Consider the following 27,137-nt stretch of genomic DNA (forward strand, 5'->3'; position numbering starts at 1 on the left):
AATCTAATAATTTCTATTTCTCAAACATAGGACTATTTTACACCATTTTATAGATACACTTCTCCTGAATCGAACCATGTTGTCCGATTTCAAAAAGGCTTTACAGCGAAAGCAAAACATTAGATTATGTTAGGAGAGTACATCGACACAAATAACCACACAGCCATTTTCCAAGCAACTGGCATGCATCACAAATACCCAAAACACAGCTAAATGCAGCACTAACCTTTGACGATCTTCATGACACTCCTAGGACATCATGTTACACAATACATGCATTTTTTGTTCGATAAAGTTCATATTTATATATAAAACCAGCATTTTACATCAGCGCGTGATGTTCAGAAAATATTTTCCCTCAAATTCTGCCGGTGAATCAGCGCTACAATTTACAAAAATACTTGTCATAAACGTTGATAAAAAATGTAACTGTCATTCAAAGAATTATAGATGAACTTCTCCTTTATGCAAATGCTATGAAAAAATTTAAAAAAGCTTCACGAGGAAAGCACTCTTTGCAATAATCTGAGTACTGAGCTCAGAAAAATACACTAGGCTATACAGATAGCCGCCATCTTGGAGTCATCTAAAATCATAAATTGCATTAGAAATATTCCCTTACCTTTGATGATCTTCATCAGAAGGCACTTCCAGGATTCCCAGGTCCACAACAAATGTTGTTTTGTTCAATAAAGTCCATAATTTATGTCCAAATAACTCCTTGTTGTTCGCGCGTTCAGTAAGCTACTCCAAATGTAGGAAGCGCGCGGACAATGTCACGACGAAAAGTAAAAAAAAGTTGTATTTACATTCGTTCAAACATGTCAAACGTTGTAAAACATCAATCTTTAGGGCCTTTAGAACGTGAAGATTCAGTAATATTTCAACCGGACGGTTCCTGTGTCTTGAAAAACGTTTTGGAACAGAGGATCCACCCTCGTGAACGTGCGCCATTGAAGTGATGTCATTCCCTGCCTCACCAACTTCCCCACCTTCTCATTCGGTCTCTGTTCATCGTAGACGACTCAAACAACTTTGTAAAGACTTGACATCTAGTGGAAGCCTTAGGAAGTGCACAATTATTACTATGTCACTGTGATTTCAATAGGAAACGACTTGAAGAGAGCCCATGCATCCAGATTTCCACTTCCTGGTAGGATTTCTCTCAGGTGTTTGCTTGCCATATGAGTTCTGTTATACTCACAGACACCATTCAAACGGTTTTAGAAACTTCAGAGTGTTTTCTATCCAAATATACTAATAATATGCATATCCTAGCTTCTGAGTTTGTGTAGGAGGCAGTTTAATATGGGCACATATTTTTTCCGAAATTGTCAATACTGCCCCCTATCCTTAAGGAGCTGTAAGAGGATTTATTAATGTTATTTTTGGCAGTGAAACGAGGCTATACTTAGATGTATAGCCCCGTTGGAAAATATAAATGTAATGTTTGAAAATGTGAAGAAAAAATAGAAATATATTGTTTTAATTTTTAATTTTTTTATTAAATGTTTAGTTGGCGTACCACTGACGGCATTGCACGTACCCCTGTACTAGAAGAAATGGGGACAATTTTAGAAGCAGTGCATGAGGATGATGATACCAGTAAAGTGTTGAATATTTCCCTACAGGCATCTGGCATGAGGCATCTGGCATGTGCCCCACTACCCCTGTCACCTGACTTGGCAAGCTGTTCCATAACTGTGGAGCTCTGATTGAGAATGCTCTGCCCCCAGTCTCGTTTCTATAAACCTTGGTATTGTTAACATTCCTTGGGAGTGGAGCATCTTGACCTGGGTTGTATGGAACAACCACGTCTATCATGGAGTGACTTGCTGTCAGGTCAGTACTTTACAGGTAGCCAATGTAATGACAATAGAACTGGAGTGAGATGCTATCAACAGAGTAGATAACGCAAATTGTGATTAACATTATATCAGAAGTGGAATGGCACCATCCCATAGTTATTCATACATCTCTACATGCATGATTATAATGTAGCTTGTAGTGTTTACAGTGTAGTCTGCAGTTTTTAGCATCAGTGTTCATACTATATACTATATGTGGATTGTGTAAATTCTTAGTCCATATATTTTTTTCCATATATACTGTTTATTGTCTGTCTGTCTGTCTGTCTGTCTGTCTGTCTGTCTGTCTGTCTGTCTGTCTGTCTGTCTGTCTGTCTGTCTGTCTGTCTGTCTGTCTGTCTGTCTGTCTGTCTGTCTGTCTGTCTGTCTGTCTGTCTGTCTGTCTGTCTGTCTGTCTGTCTGTCTGTCTGTATATTCTGTTTATTGTGGCAGCACCATTTCACAGAGTCAAAATCCTGTACATGCAAATGTTTTTGGCAAATAAAGGTGATTCTGATTCTGACACCAATGTAGAGACGCTACATTAGTGTTATCTATATTTTCAAGGTGCAGGCCAAGGCCAATATTTAATGTACTGAATCAACAGTTTTCAGTCCTTCCCTCTTTTTCGAACTAAACATGGCAACTTATTTTAGAACACGAGTTTCAACTCGCTTCAACCTGTGCCTCCTTATCCTGCCAGCCTTCCATTTTCCTGCAGTGAGAATTAACACTACCCTACTGTATGTATGATGTGTGTTACACAGAGGCTCTTTGACCTGTTTATATTGGGATCTCTTCCAAGAGAAAGCGTGGGCTGCCTTGAAGATTTAAGATGTGCAGGGTCATATGTGGATGGGTGGGAGGCGATGCATGGTTATGAGCATTTTCATCCTTACACAAAATGCAAGAGAGTGGGCGATTCCAATCAACTTAGACCTAATCACTGTTTGTTATCATTGCATTTGTACACATACAAACAAAAGCAAATGTGATCTATAAAATAACAGCCAATAGACAATGTTTCCTGTGTGTTCCTAAAGACCCTCTTCCACCTTTTATGGTTGGACTACTGAATGTTATTGGTAGAGCAGGTATTCCCAAACTGGGGTACACGCAATTTACATTTTTTTATTTAACTACACAAGTCAGTTAAGAACAAACTCTTATTTTCAATGATGGCCTAGGAACAGTGGGTTAACTGCCTTGTTCAGGGGCAGAACGACAGATTTTTGTCTTGTCAGCTCAGGGATTCGATTTTGCAACCTTTCGGATACAGGTCTAACCACTAGGCTACCTGCCGCCCCAATGCTGTGGAGGGTACGCCAAATAAAAATGTGATTAACATTTTTTTTTTTTTACATTTTCAAATAGCCCATTTACATTTTCCAACGGGGCTATACATGTGGCAAAATCGACCTCTATCAAAATCTATAAAAGTAATTATGTTTGGGCAATTCCAAACATTTCTGCTCAGCACAGAAATGTGCTGAGCAGAGATAGGGTGATTATATTCAGACAGACCCTTATCTACACCATCTAGTGGATCACTATGGATGTGACTCTGGCTGGGAGACATTGCTGATCTGGGTTGAAGTACCACATTTCTGGGACCCAGATTTCAGGATCTAGATAGAATGAAGACAGAGCAAACGTTGAGGAGGTATCTATATACAAAATGCTGATGCAATAATAATTGGTCCCATGTGGCTCAATTGGTAGAGAATGGTGCTTGCAATATAAAGGTTGTGGGTTCATTTCCCATGGGGGACCAGTATGAAAAAGTACCAAAAATCTATGCACTCACTATTGTAAGTTGCTCTACATAAGAGCTTCTGCTAAATGCAATAATGTTTGCTCCCTCACTTTGCTGTGTGTGCATCTTGCTAGCTGTCACTCAAATGGTGAGGGGCTGAAGCTCATTGGCTAGAACTCAAATTGATAGGAGCCTGGCCCACATGGGGGAAAACGACATACACCTAGCTTGCTGAATTGGGTCACATTTGATGATATCCGGCCGGCTCCACTTACTTCTTTAGGAAATATGCATGCATCCGTCCAAAGTTTACACTTGGGAATAGAATACACACAGTACACATGAAATTAGATCACATCATTTTGATTAATGACACCCGCTTCCCCTCACAAACAGAGAGAGAGCATGTCCTAGTAGCAGGAAACTTGTTTGCACCCAGCACACTTCCAGAAAGTAGGGAAACCAGGGTCTTTCCACTTCTATATACATGTCTTCTGAATTTAAATAGGATTTTCCTGTGTAGCCCAAATAACCTATTACGGGAGGGCACTAAGCAGTAGAGAGAATCTCTGATCAGGGATTGGCTAATGCCACACTACTGTAGTAGGTTACAGTGAATGTCAAAGTTTTAACCTTGCGTGATCTCAAAACAGATGTTGGATCATCAATAAAGCCACATGAGCCACGCTGTACATAGCTATTACAGAGAGTATTGAAAGTGAAGATGAAGCAATTTACACTCATCGCTCCCCATGGAGCTACATAGGAGTCTGCCCTGCGTAGGAAATGCTGCTAAATGACCTATATTCAGAAGGAGCGGTGTCTGTCTTTATCACCTTTGTGTACTGGGGCTTACAGGCAGTGCTGAAATTGAACACGGTTCCACAGGGGGTCACTCACACTCCATCCCCTCAACAGACGGCTTAGGCAAATGGCTTCATTTGGGCCTGCCACTAGAAAACCCACCAGCACCAGTCCAGTGTAGACTAGACATTTAACAATGACAAACAGATTCTACTTACATCGCTACTGTACTGCTGTTTCAGATCTACTGAATAGAGGTGAGGTAGCCCCCGGTTGAAGTACTTTAAAGATCCAATGCAGCTGTTTTTATCTCAATATTAAATCATTTCTGGGTAACAATGATGTACCATACTTTGATTGTTTCCAAATTAAAATCGTCAAAAATAAACAAAAGTAGCTTCTTAGCACAACGAGCAGTTTCTCAAGCACGAGTTTTGCTAGGACTGTCTGGGAGTGGTCTCAGTGGGGAGGGGAAAACGAACTGATATTGGCAGAGAGGTTCGGAATTCTCTTTCTTATTGGTCTATTAACTAATTTACCACCTAGTGATGTCACTATGCAGGCCAAAATGCCATCCCACCAAAACAGGCTGAAATTTCAGGCAGTCCTTTCAAACAGCTCTTACGCTAAAAGGGCATTATCATCATTTGCACACTTTCACAGTATTATTCCAACCTTATAGTGTGGAAATATTGATAAAACACAGAAAGCATGATTTTGACTGCACTTTCAGAGTAAGGCCGGAATTCAAACAATTTCTATAAACACCCAGGTGTCAGGGCCTCCCGAGTGGCGCAGTGGTCTGAGGCACTGCATCGCAGCACTGGCTGTGCCACTAGAGATTCTGGGTTTGAGTCCAGGCTCTGTCGCAGCCGGCTGCGACCGGGAGACCCGTGGCGGGGCACACAATTGTCCCAGCGTCGTCCGGGTTAGGGGAGGGTTTGGCTGGCAGGGAAGCCCTTGTCCCATCACGCACTAGCGACTCCTGTGGCTGGCCGGGCGCAGTGCACGCTGACACGGTCGCCAGGTGTACGTGTTTCCTCCGACACATTGGTGCGGCTGGCTTCCGGGTTAAGAGGGCATTGTGTCAAGAAGCAGTGTGGCTTGGTTGGGTTGTGTTTCAGAGGACGCACGGCTCTCGACCTTCACCTCTCCCGAGTCCGTACGGGTGTTGCAGCAATGAGACAAGACTGTAACTACCAATTGGATACCAAGAAATTGGGGAGAAAAAGGGAGAAATAATTTAAAGAAAGAAAAGAAACACCCAGGTGTAGTCTATGAAAGGTCAGTGCCGGCTTGAATTAGTCCTAATTTGATTGTCTTTCATAGCTATGTTTTATTTTTTAACACTTCCATTTTATTTATTTTTGATAAAACTCTATTTGTGTATAAATAAAATGACAGGAGACTGGAGAACATGCGACCTCTGATGTATGCTGTTGAATCCTTACTCTCTCTTTGATGAAGGATACTTCACTGGCTTTGATGTATTTTGATCAATATAAATTAAATTATAAATGGGTAAATCCACAGTAACAGAGTGATGCGGAAACTCATATTTTTTTTTTACTTTAAAATGTATGTCAAACACAAACCAATGAGTTAAGTTTTTTTTTAAAACATACAGCAACAACAAGGATGACTTTTAACAATATTCACAGATCATTTTACAAAAATACATTTACTTGAAGAACAGTGCAGATGCAAAGTTTGGTAGGAGAATTATAGATTGTGCTGTTTGTGCCATCATTCTGTTACCAACATTTGTATCTGCACGGTTCATTAAGTAATTGTATTTTTGTAACCATTTATGTGGAAATTGTTAAAAGTAGTCCTTGTGAATAGAGTTGTAATGGTTTGTTTAACTTAGCAATCATAGTTTTATTTTTATTTTTTACTTACGTTTTAAAGTGAAAGATCGGAGTCTCAGCATCATTCTGTTACCTTGGAATTGCCCAAACATAATTACTGTTATAGATTTTGATAGAGGTCGATTTTGCTGTAATGAAAGCAAAAGATTGTCTGCAAAGCTTCTGGGAATTTCTTTGTCTAAAGTCATCAAATACATTTTTTTACCAGCCAGAGGGAGTTACAGTAGTGGTGGAAGAGTATGTATTTTAATGTGTTCTATAGGGAGACCAGAAGGCTCTCTTTGATGGCAGATGTGAAGTTACCATTGTAGTTGTCTAGGCTTTTCATTGCTCCTTCATTGCTCGAAGTTCTGAGATATATAACATCTATTAATAAACTCAACATAGGACACTAAAGCCACGTTTTCTCCTACAGTTTCCCATAGAGAAAGAGGGAAACAATTTCTTCCTTCATGAATACTGTATACACTGTACAGTCTGTGCAGTAGTTGTCTTTTTTTTAAATTACTACAATGTGTAGTCGTTTAAAAACCAACTAGATGGTTTCCAATGATATGAGTGTCTTGGGAATGTTTGTGGAATGTCCTTGCAATGTACTGAGTGGTAATACTGTGTGTCTGTCATGAACCACACACACTGGGATATCCATTGAGATGGACGTGATGAATGAATGACTACCTTACATATCATTCATGAATGAATGGAGAATGCATCTGGATTTTCCCTCACTCGAAATTCCAGTAACTTTCCTTAAATTCCTGGTTGGAGGATTCTGGATTTCCTGTTTATTCCATACAGATTCTGTGAATCTTCCAACTGGAATTTCTGCAAAAAGTAGGAATTTTAAAAAATGTACCTGAATTTTACAAACCTAGTCCATTGTTATATGAATGCACATTTATCCACTATAAATGGGAATATTTTAAAGGATATTTTACAATGTCACTACTCTGGGCAGCAGACAGAGTAATTTCTTTCGGACACTATAAAGACCTGCAGGCTCCTACACGCATATGGTTGAGGTGACTCCAACGTCATTGTGAAGAAATGGGAAATGAGCAAAGTACTTCAGAGACATGTTGAAGAACAGGAGCATCTGTTAGATGTCAATTACCACTACTATTTGTGGTGTAAAGTCACTTCCTGTAGTGTGTGTGTGTGTGTCTGTGTGTGTGTGTGTGTGTGTGTGTGTGTGTGTGTGTGTGTGTGTGTGTGTGTGTGTGTGTGTGTGTGTGTGTGTGTGTGTGTGTGTGTGTGTGTGTGTGTGTGTGTTCTATTACTGACAAGATGGCACACAAACTGCAGATTTATTTTACCATATTCACTATTTTCCATTTTTAGTCAACCTAGAATGATGTGAGACATGCTGTATAATCACCATAGCCAATTATCATACTATGTTCACTTTATTTGACTTATTTTAACGGAGAACCACTCATTGGCAGTACCTCCTCTGCAATATACAGTGTATAAAATTGGAACAGCAGTGATTTTTTTTCTTCTGTTAACTCACTAGCATCATGGAAAATCCAGCTTGGCTCTGCTTCACGTTTTCCATGATGATGCCAGACGCTATTGTGAGAGGAACAAGGGATGCTGTGGAGGTAAGTAGGTGGATGGGGGGATGCTTGAGGATGTGCATTGGGATTTGATATGATTTCCTGCGTTGCGTTGGGAATTAAAATAGCCGTAAATAAAAAACGTGGATTATCAGATTTTAATCGATAACCGTGCCAGTAAGGATATTAATTTGCTGTGAAACATGGTGATGGGAAGAAAGGCTCAGTGAGTGATGGTTTTCATAAGGAGAACTGGTTATTATGAAAGTTGATAGGAGAATCCTCTTTCTGCTCAATGAAGGCAGGTTTATCAGTCTCGCATGGTGGTTAAAGATGCATTATAATCTTTATGAATGACATCATGTAGAAATGACTGGCCCCGTTCTGTGACTATTTGGCCTAATAATGTTTCACTGTTTCATGGTCACAGAAAGAAACTAGGTGTACAATGTCAGTTGTACCCCTAGTCCCGCCTGGCAAAATTGTAGCCGAGGTTGGGGCAAAGAGAGGGACGGAAGCAACACTGTTACACAATACCAGAATCAAAGTAGCCTGACTAAACCTGAAACCACAGTAAAATATGCAATACACTCTTTGAAATATGGTAATATTATGCAAGTGTTTGCAGGCCAAAGTATTTATTGGAGTTGATAACTAAGGGTAATTACATAAACCTGTTAATGTGCGTGTTTGTTCTCTGCTGATTGGCTGTGTATAAACTAACACAGGTGTGGTGCATGGACAATCTTTATTATGACCTAATTACTGGTGCACTTCTGCTGCTTTCATGACCAAGTGGGAAGGTGGAAGAGAGAAGGCCATGCAGTTGAATGAAGAGAAGAGAGTTGAGTTTGGTGGTCGTTTTTCTGTGTGTGGCCACTAATCATGCTCTCAAAATGTTGGCACTCGGAGAAGACACGTTTCCGAGGTGAGCAAGACGATTATGAGATGGAGCTACGTCGGGATGCCACCGGGTTGCAAGCAAAGTCGGGAGGAGAGGAATATTGGGACAGGGACGCAGAAAGGTGGATTTCTGAAGAGGAATGGAGGGGAAAAATAGACAATGTGAAAAGTAGAGGTTGAATTTGAGGAAGATGGCAATAAAAACGAAGATGGGGTGTTGAAGAAGTTTGGTGTCAAGTACAGAGTGAGCCATGCGCCAGACTGGGTTCCGGAGGGGAAATTGAAGTGAATGAGGGCTAGTTAAGTGAGATGGAAGGTGTGGTGAAGAGCTCAGAACCCAAGTCTGTAATCAGTGGACATGATAAAGAAGAATCTGGTCCAGTAGGAGTGACATTTTGGGAGAAAGTGGATCCTTGCCTTTTGCCGGATCCATTTGTGGTTTCAGGGTGGGTGGGAAAGGAGTTGACGGTAAGCTGTTGTGGACTTGAGCTATTTGTTTGTGTTTCTTCTGACCAGAGAGAGTGGGCGCTGCATGTCACGCAACTTGTGTCAAGATCTGTTTCTTGCTTTAATCTTAGGAACAGGGCACCATTAAAAGGAGTCATTTCTGTGGTAGCGTTAAGTGTGGAGGTGGCGTGTGGGAGATAAGAAGATGTGCTGAGGGGGAAAGAACATAAATATTTTGGCTATAGGAAGAGAAGAAGACATCCGATTCTGATAGAGTAACAGGCCACGGTGGGAGGCATAGCGACCTGACAACCAGACTTGAGTTATGCAGAAAGGGCCCAAATACTCAAGATAGCCAGACAAAGAAGTACAGAGAAATCACATGAGGAGGCCCTGCTAGCATTATAATCTATACAGCTGTCAGATGTGGGCGTTAACAAGCAACAACGGATATGGAGAGATAATGGTAAAGAACGGTCAAGGGAAGCTATTTTCATATAGAGGGAGGGGACTCTATACGTTATGCAAAGACAGAATCATATAAAAAAAGGACTCTGTAATATGACAATTTAGTCTTTTTCATGGAGGGGCTCGGCCCTGTTGCGTGTGTGGTAGGGTCCTTCCATGGAAGGGCCCGGCTTTGCTACTCTGTATTAAAGTCTATATTGAATTCACAAGTTCTTGTAAGAGTGTTATGTTCTTAAGACAATTTTCCACGACAGGTGCAATTGAAGTTGAAGATTCCTGGTGTTTGTGATGCCCACCAATTACTGCAAAGGAGACCTGGTGGTGAGCTTGGTGAAACAGAGGAGTCACTGTCAGACCTTTTGAGGTGTGAGTCTTTACCCGACAAAGTCATACTAGAAAACTGTTAGAGCTTTTGTGCCATATGCACTGCGTTCAATATTTATGGCCATGTCACAGCAGTTTGTAGGAGGGAGATTCCAAGATGTGGGAAGTGTGCAGGAGGGCATGGTATAGAGCATTATGTAGTTTCATGGATAAAGTTGTGTGTGTCAACTGTAGGGGTGCCCATGTTGCTGGGGGGGACCGGAAGTGTCCGGTACGAGGCAGGTTGAGGTGGCTAGAGTCAGAGTAGTGCAAAAGGTGTTGTATGATGAGGCAGAGAAGAAAGTAGAGAAGGATGGGTTAAGGGTGAGGGATCCTGAGAGTAGTAGATCTGTGTCAGCACAGAGGGATAGGCCAACGATTGATATATGCTTCAGTAAGGTTGGCTTCTTAGCGTTCATAGCAGTGGTTATCGACTCTATCGCAGAAATAGAACGTAAGTCACAGAAAATAGATGTTGTGGTGGCAGCTGCAGGGAAGTATTTGGGTATACGATATTTGACTTCAGAAGAGTTACAGGGTGTGTTTAGTGGTGGTATCCCATCCTCCCAGGCCGTTGGTGCAGGAGCAAGTAGGGTAAAAGTAGTGGAATGGGGTAGTTGGTTTCTAATAAGGGTAGGGTAATTACAAATATTTTTCCTGTTTCCCTTTTTACCATTTTGTATCACAAAGTGTAATGGATTTATACTATAGTTCAGTTGGGGGCGGTAATGCAACATATTGGATGCCAACCTCCGTTAAACTCCACAGAAGAAGAAGAAGAAGAAGATTCTATAGAGATTCAGAATGGTGAAAAAAATGCATTATGATGGCAAATAAAGAGCCACTCTACCAGTGGTGTAAAGTACTTACGTAAAAAATATTTGAAAGTACTACTTCAGTACTTTACTTTACTATTTATATTTTTGACTACTTTTACTTTACCACATTCTTAAAGAAAATAATGTACTTTTTACTCCATACATTTTCCCTGACACCCAAAAGTATTAGTTACATTTTGAAATGCTTAGCAGGACAGGAAAATGGTACAATTCACACCATTAATAAGAGAACATCGCTGGTCATCCCTACTGCCTCTGATCTGGCGGACTCATTAAACACACATGCTTCATTTGTAAATTATGTCTGAGTGTTGGAGTGTGTCCCTGGCTATCCGTAAATAACAAAAAAACATGAAAAAGGTACCTTCTGACTTGCTTAATATAAGGAATTAGAAATTATGTATACTTTGACTTTTAATGCTTAAGTATATTTTATCAGTTACATTTACTTTGATACTTAAGTATATTTTAAAGCAAATACTTTTAGACTTTTACTCAAGTAGTATTTTACTGGGCGACTTTCACTTTTACTTGAGTCATTTTCTATTAACGTATCTTTACTTTTACTCAAGTATGACAACTGGGTACTTTTTCCACCACTGCACTCTACAAATTAGCACTAACCCAAACAGGTCTATATTAGATAGGACAAAATATGTTACAACTTTCCTCAGTCTCCCCTTACTAATACTAAGCATGCAACTTTCACACAATTTCCCCCTCTTCTCTACCAGCAAATCAAGGAAATTCAAACAAAGTTTGAGGATAAAGTAAGTGATAAGATATTAAGGTGACATGAAAGGAGTGCGGATATTTGGACTGGCGAAGCGGTTTTATCTGCTGACTGAATGGGAGATGATAATTATGAGTTTTTTTTATTCTCCTGGTCTCGGGAAAAAATTAAGAGTCCTCGTTGTCTCAGACGGTGTAAACATTTATCCAAGACCGAGACACTCAATGTGGTCTGGAAACCGGACTTGAGTACTACAACACTGCCCAGTTGTCTTAAAAGCACCATTTAGGTCTACATCCCAGAGTTCCCAAATGTTGACCTCTGATGTCACCTACTAAGGAAATTACCACAATAACAACAACAAAACATTATTTACGACTTCACAACTGGTATTACCACCATCCCTTCACTTGGCTCTGAATGCAATATATGCACTAAACTTAGAAGCCCAGGCTTCTCATGTACTAGATTTGGAAGGTCACAGGTAGGCTTACCCCCCAAAATCTCCTTGAGCGGCAACTTCAAAGTCCACTACCAATCTATACTTTTAAAGATGTCAATTTTTTATGCTTACCGTGTACATATGTTTATCATTGAGTGTTGAAATTATAATCTACCAAATTGCGCCAAGGGAACAATGTGTCAATGGAGAAAATAATGTTTTAAAATATATGTGGGCTACTGTAATGTTGTACAACATATAATATGCGGTCTATGTTTTCATTTATATCAGTCCTATGTAGAACTACAGAGGATGGTGAAAAAGCCACCCAAAAAGTTGTTGATCTTACAAAAATAATGGTGGGCCTAGGAGTTTCTTGTTGTCTCAAAACAGTGTTTTTGCATCTGAAGCGTGCACATTTCGTTTGAGCCAGGTTAGATTCCGTAGCTAAACATGGGTCACGTGCCTAGAACGAGGAAAAGGAAGTATTGACTGAGACTTCAAAAAAAACCACGGCTGTTGCTAGCCACATTTTTCTGATTAATGTTCAACAGGCTTCTGTATATAAAAATATAGACTGTATCACGATGAGCTGTTGTGCATTGGGTGTCATGTCACCCTTTAATTTTAAGAGCTAGCTAATGTCCGCGGCGACGGGTTGAAGATTTTAGGAATGAAACACCTGTGCTAGCTATCCAACTAATTTCTCAGATTATCCAGGAAGTTAGCACCCAACCCAACGAAGTTGTATTTTTGACAGAATGCGATGGGGAACTGTTGGGCTTATTGTTCTGGGATCTTCAGAAGAGAAGCGAACAGGATAAAACGAGGAGGCGGGTAAGTGATACGCCCTTTACACTAGCGTTGACCAGCCTAGGTTAGCTAACTAGACACAAGTATTCAGTGGGTTGGCAGTCATACAATAACGTTACAATGCAGCGTTAAAACCTCCACGGTGCCCAAGGGTGTATACGTGCCACAGTTGCTTGTCAAACACCTTTCTCTACTAGGTAGTTAGGTTTTTCAGCATCAGCAATCATAGTTTCTAAACCTAGTACCTATACTGTACCGAAGATGTTTATAACTAACCCAAGATAGACCACAGCCTGTCGTTTCCAATGTGAACAAATGAGTCATAGTGGGCAGAGTCAAGCTGGAGCTAGTGAGATCCTATTGGCGCATTCTACCATTTATTTGCACATTTCCATTAGGGAACGCCTGTGAAGTGCGCGTGTGCAATAACTAAATTCGCCCTTGCACTCCTAAAAAACGATATTTTTGGAAACTTTGGCAAGACTAAAGTCTACAGTACATCCGGTGAAATATCTGTCTCATTGTTCAATCTGTAACTCTATTGTCAATACTGAAGCGTTCCTCACCCTGCCTAGTGGTTAGAGCGTTGGGCCAGTAACAGAAAGGTTGCAAGATCGAAATCCCCGAGTTGACAAGGTATAAATCTGTCGTTCTGCCCCTGAACAAAGCAGTTTACTCACTGTTCTTAGGCCGTCATTAAAAATAAGAATTTGTTCTTAACTGACTTGCCTAGTTAAATAAAGGTAAAATAAAACATCGTATGCGTCTTGCCATACAGACACGCATCATTTGTGGGAGTGCATGATGCGTTTCCTTTTAATATTTGATTATGCTTTATTGAATTCTGATTTAAACAAATCTAAAACATTTTGTAGGCAGAATAGTCATTACATCCTTCCTTAGAGGGAAAATCACATTCTGAGGTGACAAATCAAAGTGTATTAGTCGCGTACACAGATTTAAACTGTAGGCTTGATGTTATTGATATCAGTTAGGCTTTAATGTTAGTTTTGATGTCAGGCAGTATATATTCGATTGAAAGAACTAGTTATGACAATCATGTAAAGTCACAGTGACCAAAAGCAGCCTAAATGGATGACAGTGTTTTCATATTTCTGTCCATGCAGGTCAAAATACTTTAGAAGCAGTACTGCTGGGGAACATTACACAATAGAGGTATTGTACTTAGATCTTTCTGGAAGATGACATGTTTCATCATTCATCACTTGGTTTGAAGAAAGAAGGTGATGTAACTACCTAATACTTACATTGCCGTTCTGTCTCCACAGTTTGAAAACCTTGTTGAGAGTGATGAGGTAAGTGTGAACATGTAGACCATATTTGTTTGATTTGAAATAATCCCAAAGGGTGATATTGTCTGAAGATGCACAGAAGACACAATGAGTGTTGTCGTATTGCACATTATTCTTTGCCCACTTTTGGTTTGAAGTTGTCTTATTCTAATTTCAGGCAGAGAGCCCACAAAGCTGTCCCAGGTATGTTTCAAATGCATTTCAGAAGAATAATGTTAATCAGGGCTTGGTGAGTCAAGGTTAGCTTGAGGTAATCTTTGTTTCATTTTGATACCAGGCCTATCAGCGAAGATGAGATCCTCCACCTCAAAGAGCACCGCTATGCTGCAATTTCCAATCAGCAGACCTTGATAGACGAGAAGCTGCAAGCAGAGGTAGGCTTACTCAAGCAACTAGTTTCTTCTCCATCTATGTAAGGTATATAGACCAGAGCCTCTGAAAGGGATGGATACATGCAGATGTAGTTTTACATAGAACCTTTTTTTTTTTTTTTTGCTTATTGATAATTGAAGGTTCAATTCAACAGAATCATTACACTTCCCAAATTCTCATTTATAAGCTTTGCAGTGCCTTTCATGTTGCTAGATAGGCTAAGCATCAACTTATCTTAACTAAGTGCTCATAAAAGGCTTATTTTAATTTGGTTCGATCTTAATTTTCCATTATTTGCTTTGCATAATTGTTTTGCAGTCTTAGTTTTCTGTTCTCAATTTTGTGTTCTTTATGTTCCATCATTTCTGCTCAGTTATTGGCACAAGAGGAGAAGTTAAGGCTAGAAGAGGAGGCTATAAATGCTGCCCAGCGTGAGGCTGCCAGGCTGGCACGTGATCGAAAGATAAAGGAGGTGAGGCGGCCATTATTGAAGTGAGCCTGTCGTCCCTTCACTACTTTTTTACGCCTCACTCAGCTTTTCCTTGGCTCTCCCCCTACTTCTCTTGATAACCCCTTCAAGTACATAATACCACATAAACTGGTGGTCAATCTAAAGTAATGTAGCCTATGGTATGTATCTCTATATGAATTTGTAAATCGTACCCCCAGGCAAGTGTCCTTTTAAAGTCAAACTATCTGAACTGTAAAAAACAGACTTGGCATTTGGTTTGCCTTTCCTTTTTTACCTGAATTAACTGGAGCATTTGTCCACACTCCATTTCCTATCCTCAAATGATATAACCATTTACTTCCATTCTTTTGTTTGTCCATGCTGTGATTTTTTTTTAATTTGTCATTCCACAGCTTTCCTCTTGGTTAACATGAACAAAGGCTCCAAAAGCACCCAAATACATCCTTTTGGAAATGGCAAAGAGCTCAGTATACTGTAGTAATGCAGGTCTTTAGATGTTGTAAAAATGAAATTGTTTAATTCCTAACTTAATTGTGTCATATCCGCAACGTTATATTCCATTTTGTTGGACTCGAGCGACACATCTCCTTGTGCGAGGATGCACTTGCTTTTTCCTTCCCGTTGTGGTGATTAAAAGCCTACGCATATTCACACACGGAAAAGTATTGCTTGAGTCCAACAAAATGGAATATAACGTTGTGGATAAAGTTTATAATGATACACTTTCATGTGTACAACATCTAAAGACCTACAACACTATACTGAGAGCCTATTCCCTTCTAAAAGGATGTATTTGTGTGTTTTTGGAGCCTTTGTTATTGGTTTATCTGTGCCCCTGCAACTGAAAAACGAGCATGAGGTAGTATTTCGATGGCGGGGCAAGCTTCTCGAAAACCAAGTGAAATTGCTAGTGTCTGCACACTTCTATAACATGACATTTACATAATTTTTTTTAGATTTTGTTCACAAAAAGTTAACTTGTCTTTTTAATTCATTTCTGTTTCATATGTGTTTGCCCAGCTCCCACCTTAATCAATTTTAACAGTTGATTGGCTGCATTTCACTAACACATTTTCAAGAGATGATTGTTTACCATTTCGACCAAGTGTTTTTCTGAGGTATTCCTATTTTTCAAAGTATAAGCTTGCACAATGGACAAAAGGCAAGGCGGAAGTCAAAGGTGGCGCAGCCCATCTGAAAAAGTGAGTATATCAACAAAGCAGAAATGTCTACCACCTCATGGTCTGTGTGTCAAATTGAGTCAAATTTACAGTTTCTCTTTCACTGGTTGGATTCTGTTCTAGGCATGGCTCCGGTGAAGACTTTGATGTCTACCTACAGAATGTGAAAGCCACGTCGGAAGCCTTCAGGAGCAGCAGTGAGTCCGCTATTTTAGCACAACTATTTTCTGTAGCCTATATATTATAGTCTGTGCTTGATAAAACTCTTAAATTGTGCATACAAAAATTATATTTTAAGATAAATTACGTTCTGTATCCTTGAAAGGTCATCCTCATGCATCATTATGAGACCTCTTGCTCTTTAACACCACCTGTAACTTGTTTGTGTCATCAGGGCTGTCCTCTGAGACTAACGTGATCACTCCCAACACGGAGAGCAGCTGGGACTTCAACACCAAGACCCGCTCCACCAATGATGACGGAACCTCACTGGACCTGGAGTGGGAGGACGAGGAAGGTGGGGGCTTGTCTAATTATTTTACTTATTGTCCCCTTTGGGATGTTTTGTTGGTGGCATTCCATGAATTTGCACTACATTCCCTGAACTTGTACTGCTTACACTGTGCAGTTTTATTGAACAACGACAGCAATTGTCAAATTCAACCCTCAAAAACCACCAGTTGAACGACCATGTGAGGTTTAATTCCATGTTTCGGTGTATCACGTTGTCCTTGTCTTCAGGGATGAACCGGACGGTCACAGCGTGGGAGAGGTCTAAAACGGAGGAGGACATACTCCGAGCGGCACTCCGGCCGGGCGATAAGCAGGCGACCAGCGGTCCGGCCTCCGCTTCGGAGGACTCCAACGCCCTGGAGTGGGAGAACGACTTTGTGAGCGCGCATGCCGAGGAAAGTGCTGAGGAGAACGCAGAGGATTCTGAATACGAGTGCTTTGTCAACCCCATCATGGATATGGACACCCCATCTGAGGAAACACCACCGCTCGATATCACCGGAGACTGAGGAGAGATAGCCCCCATCGCCAGGGGTACCAGAGTCAAATCCTAGCGTTAGTCCACCAGCCCATTGCCTCACCCAAAAGGGAAATTGATTTACTACTACTCAAGACTTCTAAGTCTGCTTGCTCTGAATGGTTGTGTCATTAACCTGGGCATGTCTGTCAAATAGGCTATGTACATACAGATCAGATAAAGCTGTGGACATGCCAGAATTTCTCTGATCCATCCGCTGTGTCAAATATTTGTTCTTTGGGAATGTTTGATGCTACACCTAACCTCATCAGCGGTGTGCGTTCGTTTGTCCTCATTGACTGGTGGGCCAAGGTTTTTTGATTTGACAATCTTCTCTTGTATGTTAATGATATAGCCTTAGTTGGACTGACAACATTTTCTTGGAATCACATCACCCAGTGCATCTTTGACACAAGTGCAATTTGCATATCAAGTTGGTGTGATTGATTGGATTTGTATTTGTGAGAGGGCTACAGTGTCTTCACAGTTAAAATTCACCGAAAGCATATAGGAACAAATATGATCAAAGCAACAACTATCACTACTTCTATCAGTGCCTCAATGACTAGAAAATAAAATGGCAAATAAGTTGTTGACCAGTTCATCTAGTAGTTAGCTGACAAAGATTGTCCATTAGCAAGTGCGTATTTTAATCAAAGTGGATCTTCAAGGATCATAGCTTGCCAGTTCCCTGGTATGAAACATGTATAGAAACTCTTGAGTGGAGTATATCATATAATGTAGCAACTTGTCTGTCCAAAGTGTACATGCATTGTGCTATCATTGCTGTTTTGTTTTTCCTCATTTCCAGTTAACAAGTGAGTCATCATGGACACGTACTACTCCACTTATTTTATTTATTTTAAACAAAATGTTTCAGTCAAATGCAGCTCAAGGTATGAACAGGCTTGTGCGACAAAACATTCTTATTTGTATAGTTTTATATATCTTGAAGGTTTGCTACCTCCAATTTTTATAATTCCTTACTCCCCTGTGTACAAACCTAAACCCCACAGCATATGACTTTTCTTATCTTTTTTTCTTTCAATATTTAGGAGCAATATCTCATAGTGAGGGACTCCATGCAGAAGTTGTGAATTGTTCATTGTACGCTTAAGACCAACTGATTACAAGAGCACATGGATAAACCTGCATCTATTGGCGAAATGGCACTGCCAATAAGTATGGCGGTACACCTTGGACTCCCAACTCTTCAATCTCGCCTTTACTTCTGTTTTAGCACAATCGTTAGACTTTTTTCGAGAAAAGAATGTAACCCTGCTCACTGGACTTGGACATGTATATGTTTAACTTTAGTGAAGTGGTTGCCATAAAGACACTGGGCTAGGGATAATGAGGATATGAATGGTTTGGAGACTACAGTATACTCCAGGTTTAGGAGGCTTCTAGAGATGGACCAATGTGTGTAGCTATCATTTCTTTGTGTGCCCAAGCAAATGGGTTTTTGTCTTCCCGCACAGCAAAAGGAGTCCCTCTCACCGCACCCTTTCAATGTGTATTTGCTGATGTGCCTACTTTGGAGACTAGCTTTATTGTGCAGAGCACTGCATCTCACCTTGATTTTTGTCAATTGTTGTGATATTTGAGTGAACAGCGATTTCCCCCATAGTGCACCACTACCTGGGGAATCCAAAGTGGCGCTGTTTATGTTGTTTCACCGTATTGAAAGTGAGTTTAACTTTTATTTAATTATTTGCACTGTCTATAGCTTTACCATCCTAGAAACAAAAGCCATTTGCCTTTAGCAATTAAAGTGTAATCATGATTGTGGTGAAGAATTACCACAGCTGCACAATTGGCCCAACTTTTTCAGACACCCCTCTATTTGGCTGGCATCATAACTCAATTTTGAATATATTGTCCACATAAAGTGTACAGACTGTAATGATGGGAGAGATTGTATTGCAGTTTTATCTATGCACTGTTTGACTTACTGAAACTGGTGTGTCCAAACAATGACTGGTTTGTTTTCGAACAGCACTGTCCAACACTGTTAACCTCTAAAATGTTGGACAATCAAATGGTTTGGCAAGAATTGGCAGTGTTAACGGGTTGGACACAGTACATTACGGGTGCAATCACAAGGATGGACTGAACCTCTGTGTGCTTCATTCATATCATTCCACTGATTTAGAAAGGTTTTTATTTGTTACTGAGAATAATGTAAAGGAATTTCAGAAATGGGCCAGTTTTATTTGGTTACTCTTACTGGGAAATGGTACAGGATGGGGTGTGACCTGAATCCTAATTTGAGATCCAAGCATGTCTAAACTCAGAATTGGATGCAAAACTCTCATTGATATCAATAGGATTTGATGAGGTCTGATTTTCACACATGATTCCCAGGTTTGGATGACACCCATAGTCATGATCCCTAATGATTAGAATTCTATTGCAAACAGAATGTATCAACACCTGTGCCGTTCTGTTAATACTGTATAACAGTATTTTAAGTTTGAGTGCAACTACAATAAAACCTACAAACTTCTTAATCTGTGATCATTTGAGTTGTCAATGCAGAATGATATATAAACAGTGTAGTTTGTGTGTATAATTAACTAAACTGAACAAAAATATAAACGCAACATGTAAAGTGTTATTTCATGAGCTGAAATAAAAGTCCCCACATTTTTTCACACGGTCAAAAAGCTTATTTCTCCCAAAGTGTGCAGAAATGTGTTTATATCCCTGTTAGTGAGCATTTCTCCTTTTCCAAGATAATCCATCCACTTGACAGGTGTGGCATATCAAGAAGTTGATTAAACAGCATGATCATTACACAGATGCAACTTGTGTTGTGGACAATAAAAGGCCACTCTAAAATGTGCAGTTTTGTCACACCACTCAATGCCACAGATGTCTCAAGTTTTGAGGGAGCGCACAATTGGCCTGCTGAATGCAGGAATGTCCACTAGAGCTGTTGCCAGATAATTTAAGCATAATTTTTCTAACAAAAGCTGCCTTCGTCGTTTTAGAGAATTTGGCAGTACGTCTAACTGGCCTCACAACCGCAGACCACGTGTAACAACGCCAGCCCAAGACCTCCACATCTGGCTTCTTCACCTGCGGGATCGTCTAAAACCAGCCACCCGGACAGCTGATGAAACTGGGTTTGCACAACCGAAGAATTTCTGTACAAACGGTGAGAGACCATCTCAGGGAAGCTCATCTGCGTGCTCGTCGTCCTCAGCAGGGTCTTGACCTGACTGCAGTTTGGCATCGTATCCGACTTCAGACTTGAATGCCCAGATATACTGTGAATTTATCCTGAGGCCCATTGTGTCACTCATCCGCCGGCATCACCATGTTTTAGCGGCCCCATGTCGCAAGGATCTGTACACCAATTCCTGGAAGCTGAAAATGTCCCAGTTCTTCCATGGCCTGCATACTCACCCTACATGTCACCCATTGAGCATGTTTGGGATGCTCTGGATCAACATGTACGACACCGTGTTCCATTTCCCGACAATATCCAGCAACTTCGCACAGCCATTGAAGAGGAATGGGACAACATTCTACAGGCGACTATCAACAGCCTGAGCAACTCTATACGAAGGAGAATTGTCACGCTGCATAAGGGAAAATGGTGGTCACACAAGATACTGACTTTTGCATATCTGTATTCCCAGTCATGTGAATCCATAGATTAGGGCCTAATGAATGTATATGAACTGTAACTCAGTAAAATCTTAGATATTGTTGCATGTTGCATTTATATATTTGTTCAGTGTATGTTTGTCTTTCATCTAATTATCTAAATATCCCTTGCTGATGCAATGTAATACAGATCAAATGCATGGGCGATAATCTCCAGCAGGTGGCAGTATCACTCCATTACGTTCTATGAGAATTCCAGCATATGTACAGTGCGTTCAGAAAGTATTCACACCCTTGACTTTTTCAACATTTTGTGTTACAGCCTGAATTTTTAATGGATTAAATTGAGATGTTTTGTCGCAGGCCTACACACAATACCCCATAATGTCAAAGTGGAATTATGTTTTTTGAAATTTTTACAAATTAATGAGAAGCTGAAAAGTCTTGAGTCAATAAGTATTAAACCTTTTTGTTATGGCAAGCCTATTGTGTTTAACATTATTTTTTAAATGACTACCTCATCTTTGTACCCCACACATACAGTTATCTGTAAGGTCCCTCAGCCGAGCAGTGAATTGCAAACACAGATCCACAAAGACCAGGAAGGTTTTCCAATGCCTCGCAAATAAGGGCACCTATTTATAAATACAAAAATCAGACATTGAATATCTATGGTGAAGTTATTAATTACACTTTAGAGGGTGTATCAATACACCCAGTCACTACAAAGATACAGGTGTCCTTCCTAAGGAAAGAAACCGAGAATGGTGACAGTTCCAGAGTTTAATGGCCGTGATAGGAGAAAACTGAGGATGGATCAACAACATTGTAGTTTCCACAATAATAACTTAAATGACAGAGTGAAAAAGGGAACCCTGTAGATAATAAACATATTCCAAAATATGCATCCTGTTTGCAACATGGCACTGAAGTAATACTGCAAAAAATGTGGCAAATCAATACATTTTTGGTCTTGAATATAAAGTGTTATGTTTGGGGCAAATCCAATACAACACATTACTTAGTACCACTCTCCATATTTTTAAGCATAGTGGTGGCTGCATTATGTTATGGGTATGCTTGTAATCATGAAGGACTGTGGAATTTTTCAGGATAAAATTGAAACGTAATGGTGCTAAGCAAAGGCAAAATCCTAGATGAAAACCTGGTTTAATCTGCTTTCCACCAGACACTGGGAGATTAATTCACCTTTCAGCAGGACAATAACCTAAAACACAAGGCCAAATCTACACTGGAGTTGCTTATCAACCTCTTAAGGATCTGACACTTTTTTTCAATTTTTGCCTGAAATGACATACCCAAATCTAACTGCCTGTAGCTCAGGACCTGAAGCAAGTATATGCATATTCTTGATACCATTTGAAAGGAAACACTTTGAAGTTTGTGGAAATGTGAAATGAATGTAGGAGAATATAACACATTATATCTGGTAAAAGATAATACCAAGAAAAAACATGCATTTTTTAAATGCAAGACAAAGGCCATAATGTATTATTCCAGCCCAGGTGCAATTTAGATTTTGGCCACTAGATGGCAGAAGTGTATGTGCAAAGTTTCAGACTGATCCATTGAACCATTGCATACAGTATCTGTTCAAAATGTTGTTCAAGACTGCCCAAATGTGCCTAATTGGTTTATTAATACATGTTTAAGTTCATAGTGGGGACTCTCCTAATACAATAGCATGGTATTCTTTCACTGTAATAGCTACTTTAAATTGGACAGTGCAGTTAGATTAACAAGAATTTAAGCTTTCCGCCCATATGAGATATGTCTATGTCCTGGGATTTTGTTTTGTTACTTACAACCTCATGATAATAACATTAGCCTACGTTAGCTCAACCATCCTGCGGGGGGGGGGAACCAATCCTGTAGAGGTTAACAAGAAGACACTGAATGTTCCAGAGTGGCGGAGTTACAGTTTTGACTTAAATCTGTTTGAAAATCTGTGGCAAAACCTGAAAATGGTTGTCTAGCAATGAAAAACAACCAATTTGACAGTTTGAATAATTTTGAAAAGAATAATGGGCAAACAATGCAGGTGTGGAAAGCTCTTAGAGATGTACCCAGAAAGACTCACAGCTGTAATCGCTGCCAAAGGTGCTTCTACAAAGTATTGACTCAGGGGTGTGAATACTTATGTAAATGAGATATATCTGTATTTCATTTACAATAAATGTGCAAACATTTCAAAAAATATGTTTTCACTTTGTCATTATGTGTTATTGTGTGTAGAGTTGTGAGAAAAAACATCTATTTAATTTAATAGAATAAGTCAAGGGGTATGAGTACTTTCTGAAGGCACTGAATTACTGTGCCTGATTGACAACATCCCCGTATCTCACTCTACAAAACGGGCCTTTATGCCAAGTGGCTAGAAGGAAGCTATTAACTATCTATTAATGTTTGGCAAGTCAGACAAAATACTGTACCCCAGCAAATCTCGTAGCTGGAAGGAATTTTGAGGACCAGCTTCCACTAAAACAACATTATGAAATTAAATTGTGTGAGTGAGTGTGTGTGTGTGTTACTCAGTGTGTTAAGAGAACACCTTGCCCCAAAACTCAATTTCCTATCCTCCACCATGGAAAAGTGAAGGCGAGGACAATGAAGACAAACGGCAGACCAGAGACAATCGAGGCCCTGCACCTGAAAACCTTGTCTCCCTCAAAGGATTGTGGGAGCTGGCAAGGAGATAAATGAAAGGAGAGAACAGTTCAGACAATAAATAAGAGCTAGCTTTACTGAATTACATTGAAAGCATCCTTTTCCTTGGATAAAATAAGTACTGTACTGTTACAGTAAACGCTTTCGGTTCTCTGGAACTGTTTATGATTATTACTTTGAGAGTAGCCCCTGTGTACACAATTCTCTACCACTCAATGTAAACATGGACCCCACAGTGATCCTAACCATCAACCCTGTGCCATCCTCTAACCTCTTTCTTCACCCACTACACCTCCTCTTTTCTCTCTTTTTCTCAATGAGGTGATGGCTGCTCTCTGTGTTATCGAAGCTGGAGGCTCTCATTATAAATCAAACACTTAAAGAGCTGTGTTCTGTTGGCGGTGCCCCCAGGCTCCTGAAGCAAAGGCCTTGCCTTTATACTCACACACCCCGTCACAGTGCTGGAAGTTCTATGAAGCTACAGACGCTGGGAAAGTTTTAGCCCTAAAAAGTAGGAGAGAGTGTTTGGGAGAGATTAGGCTCCAAGCTATTTGTAGAATGGCAGGGTCTTCTCATATCACGATGGTTATGATTTCATTGTGTACCATCTCAAGGGCTTTTTCAGGCAAGTTTTCCAAAGGAGTGTCAATAGACATTTAGCTAATACTGTAACACTTGTGCATGTATGCAGAAAGTGCGCCTTAAAAAGGCATTGTACATTCAAGTGATCTGTGATGTTATAGGCTACTTCTCAATGTATACAGATAGTAATGAAAATATTGTCTACCATCTAGAACCTTGTTGTGTGCAACGACACCTCCTCAGGGAACAGATCTATCAAAGGGGTTGAGCACATCTAGGTCTATGCATATGGCTTGTTATAAAATCAAAGGAATTCCAAGGAAAACCTATTTGTGGAGATGGTGAACCTGGCCTGCTGGAATGAGATTTGCTACACAATCATATGATGTTACATAAGAGAAATGGACACCCAAGATCAACCATTGGACAAAAACACCAGAGAGAAAGCGCCATAGAATATCAAGGGTGAATTTGATAAGCAGTGAGGGACTAGCATTGGGAATTAGCATCCATTAAGTCTGACTGACGTCTGGAGAAATAGAATTACCCCTCGGAGCGAGGAGAGGTGTCGTCGCTCATGAGAGACGGCTCCATCATCGTAGCGCCATGCCGTTCCGTCAACCGCACAAGCCACCTGTTCAATATTTATGCCTGCACACAGATGCACGCCTCTGCTAAGCGTCTTCTCCTCCTCCCCCACCCCTCCTCCAACTCCAGCACCACCACACTCCGATTCACATGTCACCTTTGTCTAAAACCCCACAACTTTCACTTGCATTGCTGTGTTATCCCATTACCACATTTCCTCAAATCTTTCGCTTTTAGTCTATCAATTAATGCAACATTTCATGAACTGTAAATGGAATTGTGCTCCTTACAGCGCTGAAACATTAAGGATGAAGTAGGAAAAAGAGGCAAGGTCAGAAGAACACTGGATGTCTGTTCGGTTCATATCTGATCACAGCAGCAGTGCTTCACAATAATGAATAGACAGCAATGGTGGGAGGCAACGAGGGAGGGAGGCGGCAGGCCATTTCGTGCACCAGAAATAGAACTCTCTGTTCCCTCGAGAGGCCATCAAGGGTCCCTTTTTCTCAAGCCACTGATGATGACGAGGAGGACAGCGAATGAGGACCTCTCTTCTTTTTCGCTGGAGGAGGAGAAGAAAGGACAGGGGATTGGTTAAAGATGATTTCATAACTAGATTTCAGTGGTGGAAAAAGTACCCAATTGTCATACTTGAGTAAAAGTAAAGATTCTTTAATAGGAAATGACTCAAGTAAAAGTAAAAGTCATCCAGTAAAACACTACTTAAGTAAAAGTAAAGATACCTTAATAGGAAATGACTCAAGTAAAAGTAAAAGTCATCCAGTAAAACACTACTTAAGTAAAAGTAAAGATACCTTAATAGGAAATGACTCAAGTAAAAGTAAAAGTCATCCAGTAAAACACTACTTAAGTAAAAGTAAAGATACCTTAATAGGAAATGACTCAAGTAAAAGTTAAATTCACCCAGTAAAATACTACTTGAGTAAAAGTCTAAATATATTTGGTTTGAAATATACTTAACTTAAGTATCAAAAGCAAATGTAATTGCAAAAATTTACTTAGAATCAAAAGTAAATGCTATAAATCATTTCAAATTCCTTATATTAAGCAAACCAGACAGCACAATTATTATTATATATTTTTTTTTAAGGAAGCCGCGAGTACACTCCAACACTCAGACATCATTTACAAACAAAGCATTTGTGTTTAGTGAGTCCGCCAGATCAGAGGCAGTAGTGAAGACCACGCCCGCAGGGCACAGACGTCAATTCAATGTCTATTCCATGGTGGTTCAACGTAATTTCAATGAAATGGGAGTATATACGTATTTTCTTTAGGAATGTAGTGAAGTAAATCTAGACATTCTAAAAAAATATAGATAGTAAAGTACAGATACCCCAAAAAACGACTTACAGTAAGTAGTACTTCAAAGCCTATGGTATATATATATTTTGTAGCTAGATTCATTGCCAGTCATTGTCTGCCTGTGTGTGTGTTTGTGTAGGACCTCTATTCACATCTGTGCTTAGCTTGGTCCAAATATGTACAATTCAGCTTGATACTGTACAAGCGTGGGAGGAAGGCAGTCCTCTATGGCACAAAGAGGACGGATTGGGAAGTCAACTTATTAAACACGTTTTAAAAACAGTAAACTGGACACAATAACCATAGTTCTGTCAGAGCGACGCTTGAATGTCATTTTAGAGAGAGGTGTAAAATAAAGACAGACAGGAGAGTAAAAATATATCCACGGGAAAAAGCACACGCAAGATATCAAAGTTATATATTTTTGGAATTAGCACCGAACATCTACTTGGAACAATTTCTTATAATCTTGGGTGCGAGGACTTTTGTTTGAACCCAATTCAGTAATTTGCAGATAATGTTATAATGGGGGATTTTAAGGATAGGTATGGTTTGTTATCAATATCTAAAGATAATATCCACTGAGAGGAACAGCTTGCGGGTTGTGGATGTTTTAATGCAGTTAACGCCTCCGATTCAGAGTAAACATTCTGAGTGAACCAGCAGAACGCATCCCCTTTATCTGCAATTGAATTAATTGTACTTCACCTTCATATCTGAGTCATCCTACATTACATCATGCAAGAGCAAGATTACCATCTCCTTTAATGGCTGTCTTTCCTAATAGTGGCGGAGGAGAATAGTGCTGGCTCCATAAACAAAATCCCAAAAGTGCCGTTCTTTAATCTTCAGGCAGGATCTGTAGAATGTGAAGTGTTCCTACTCCAGAAGGACACAGGGAAGCTGGACCTCCATGGAGACCAAAGGTCTTAAGAGAGGGCTTTGTGCGTAATCGATTTGGAGGAAGCAACTTTTCTGCCACAGGGTAAAAGAGACCTCCCACATATCATTCCCATTTTAGACCTTTGGTCTGACCAAGTGTGGAGGCAAGGGATGTGGTAAAATAAAAATGTGTTTCATTTGACAGAATAGGGTTACACTGCCTGTGAATATATCCTCTTA

The 27,137-nt window shown here is 40.1% G+C and overlaps 1 protein-coding gene across 3 annotated transcripts; it reads left to right on the forward strand.

Moving 5' to 3' along the window:
• The first annotated feature begins 12,487 nt into the window (after positions 1-12,487).
• LOC106611615 (AP-1 complex-associated regulatory protein) lies at positions 12,488-19,726 on the forward strand. 3 transcript variants are annotated; one of them, XM_014212006.2, is made up of 10 exons: positions 12,488-12,869; positions 13,973-14,021; positions 14,135-14,161; positions 14,316-14,341; positions 14,436-14,532; positions 14,904-15,002; positions 16,140-16,204; positions 16,307-16,380; positions 16,578-16,700; positions 16,925-19,726. In XM_014212006.2, exons 1-10 carry the CDS (start codon positions 12,799-12,801, stop codon positions 17,203-17,205), a joined length of 912 nt encoding a protein of 303 aa, XP_014067481.1. In that variant the 5' UTR covers positions 12,488-12,798; the 3' UTR covers positions 17,206-19,726. The 3 variants fall into 3 exon arrangements, with proteins under 3 accessions (XP_014067481.1, XP_014067482.1, XP_014067483.1); XM_014212007.2 differs by having other exon boundaries at positions 16,146-16,204; XM_014212008.2 differs by lacking the exon at positions 14,904-15,002.
• Positions 19,727-27,137: the final 7,411 nt, after the last annotated feature.

The sequence above is a fragment of the Salmo salar genome, chromosome ssa09 (assembly GCF_905237065.1).
Source record: "Salmo salar chromosome ssa09, Ssal_v3.1, whole genome shotgun sequence".
NCBI classification, from domain to species: domain Eukaryota; kingdom Metazoa; phylum Chordata; class Actinopteri; order Salmoniformes; family Salmonidae; genus Salmo; species Salmo salar.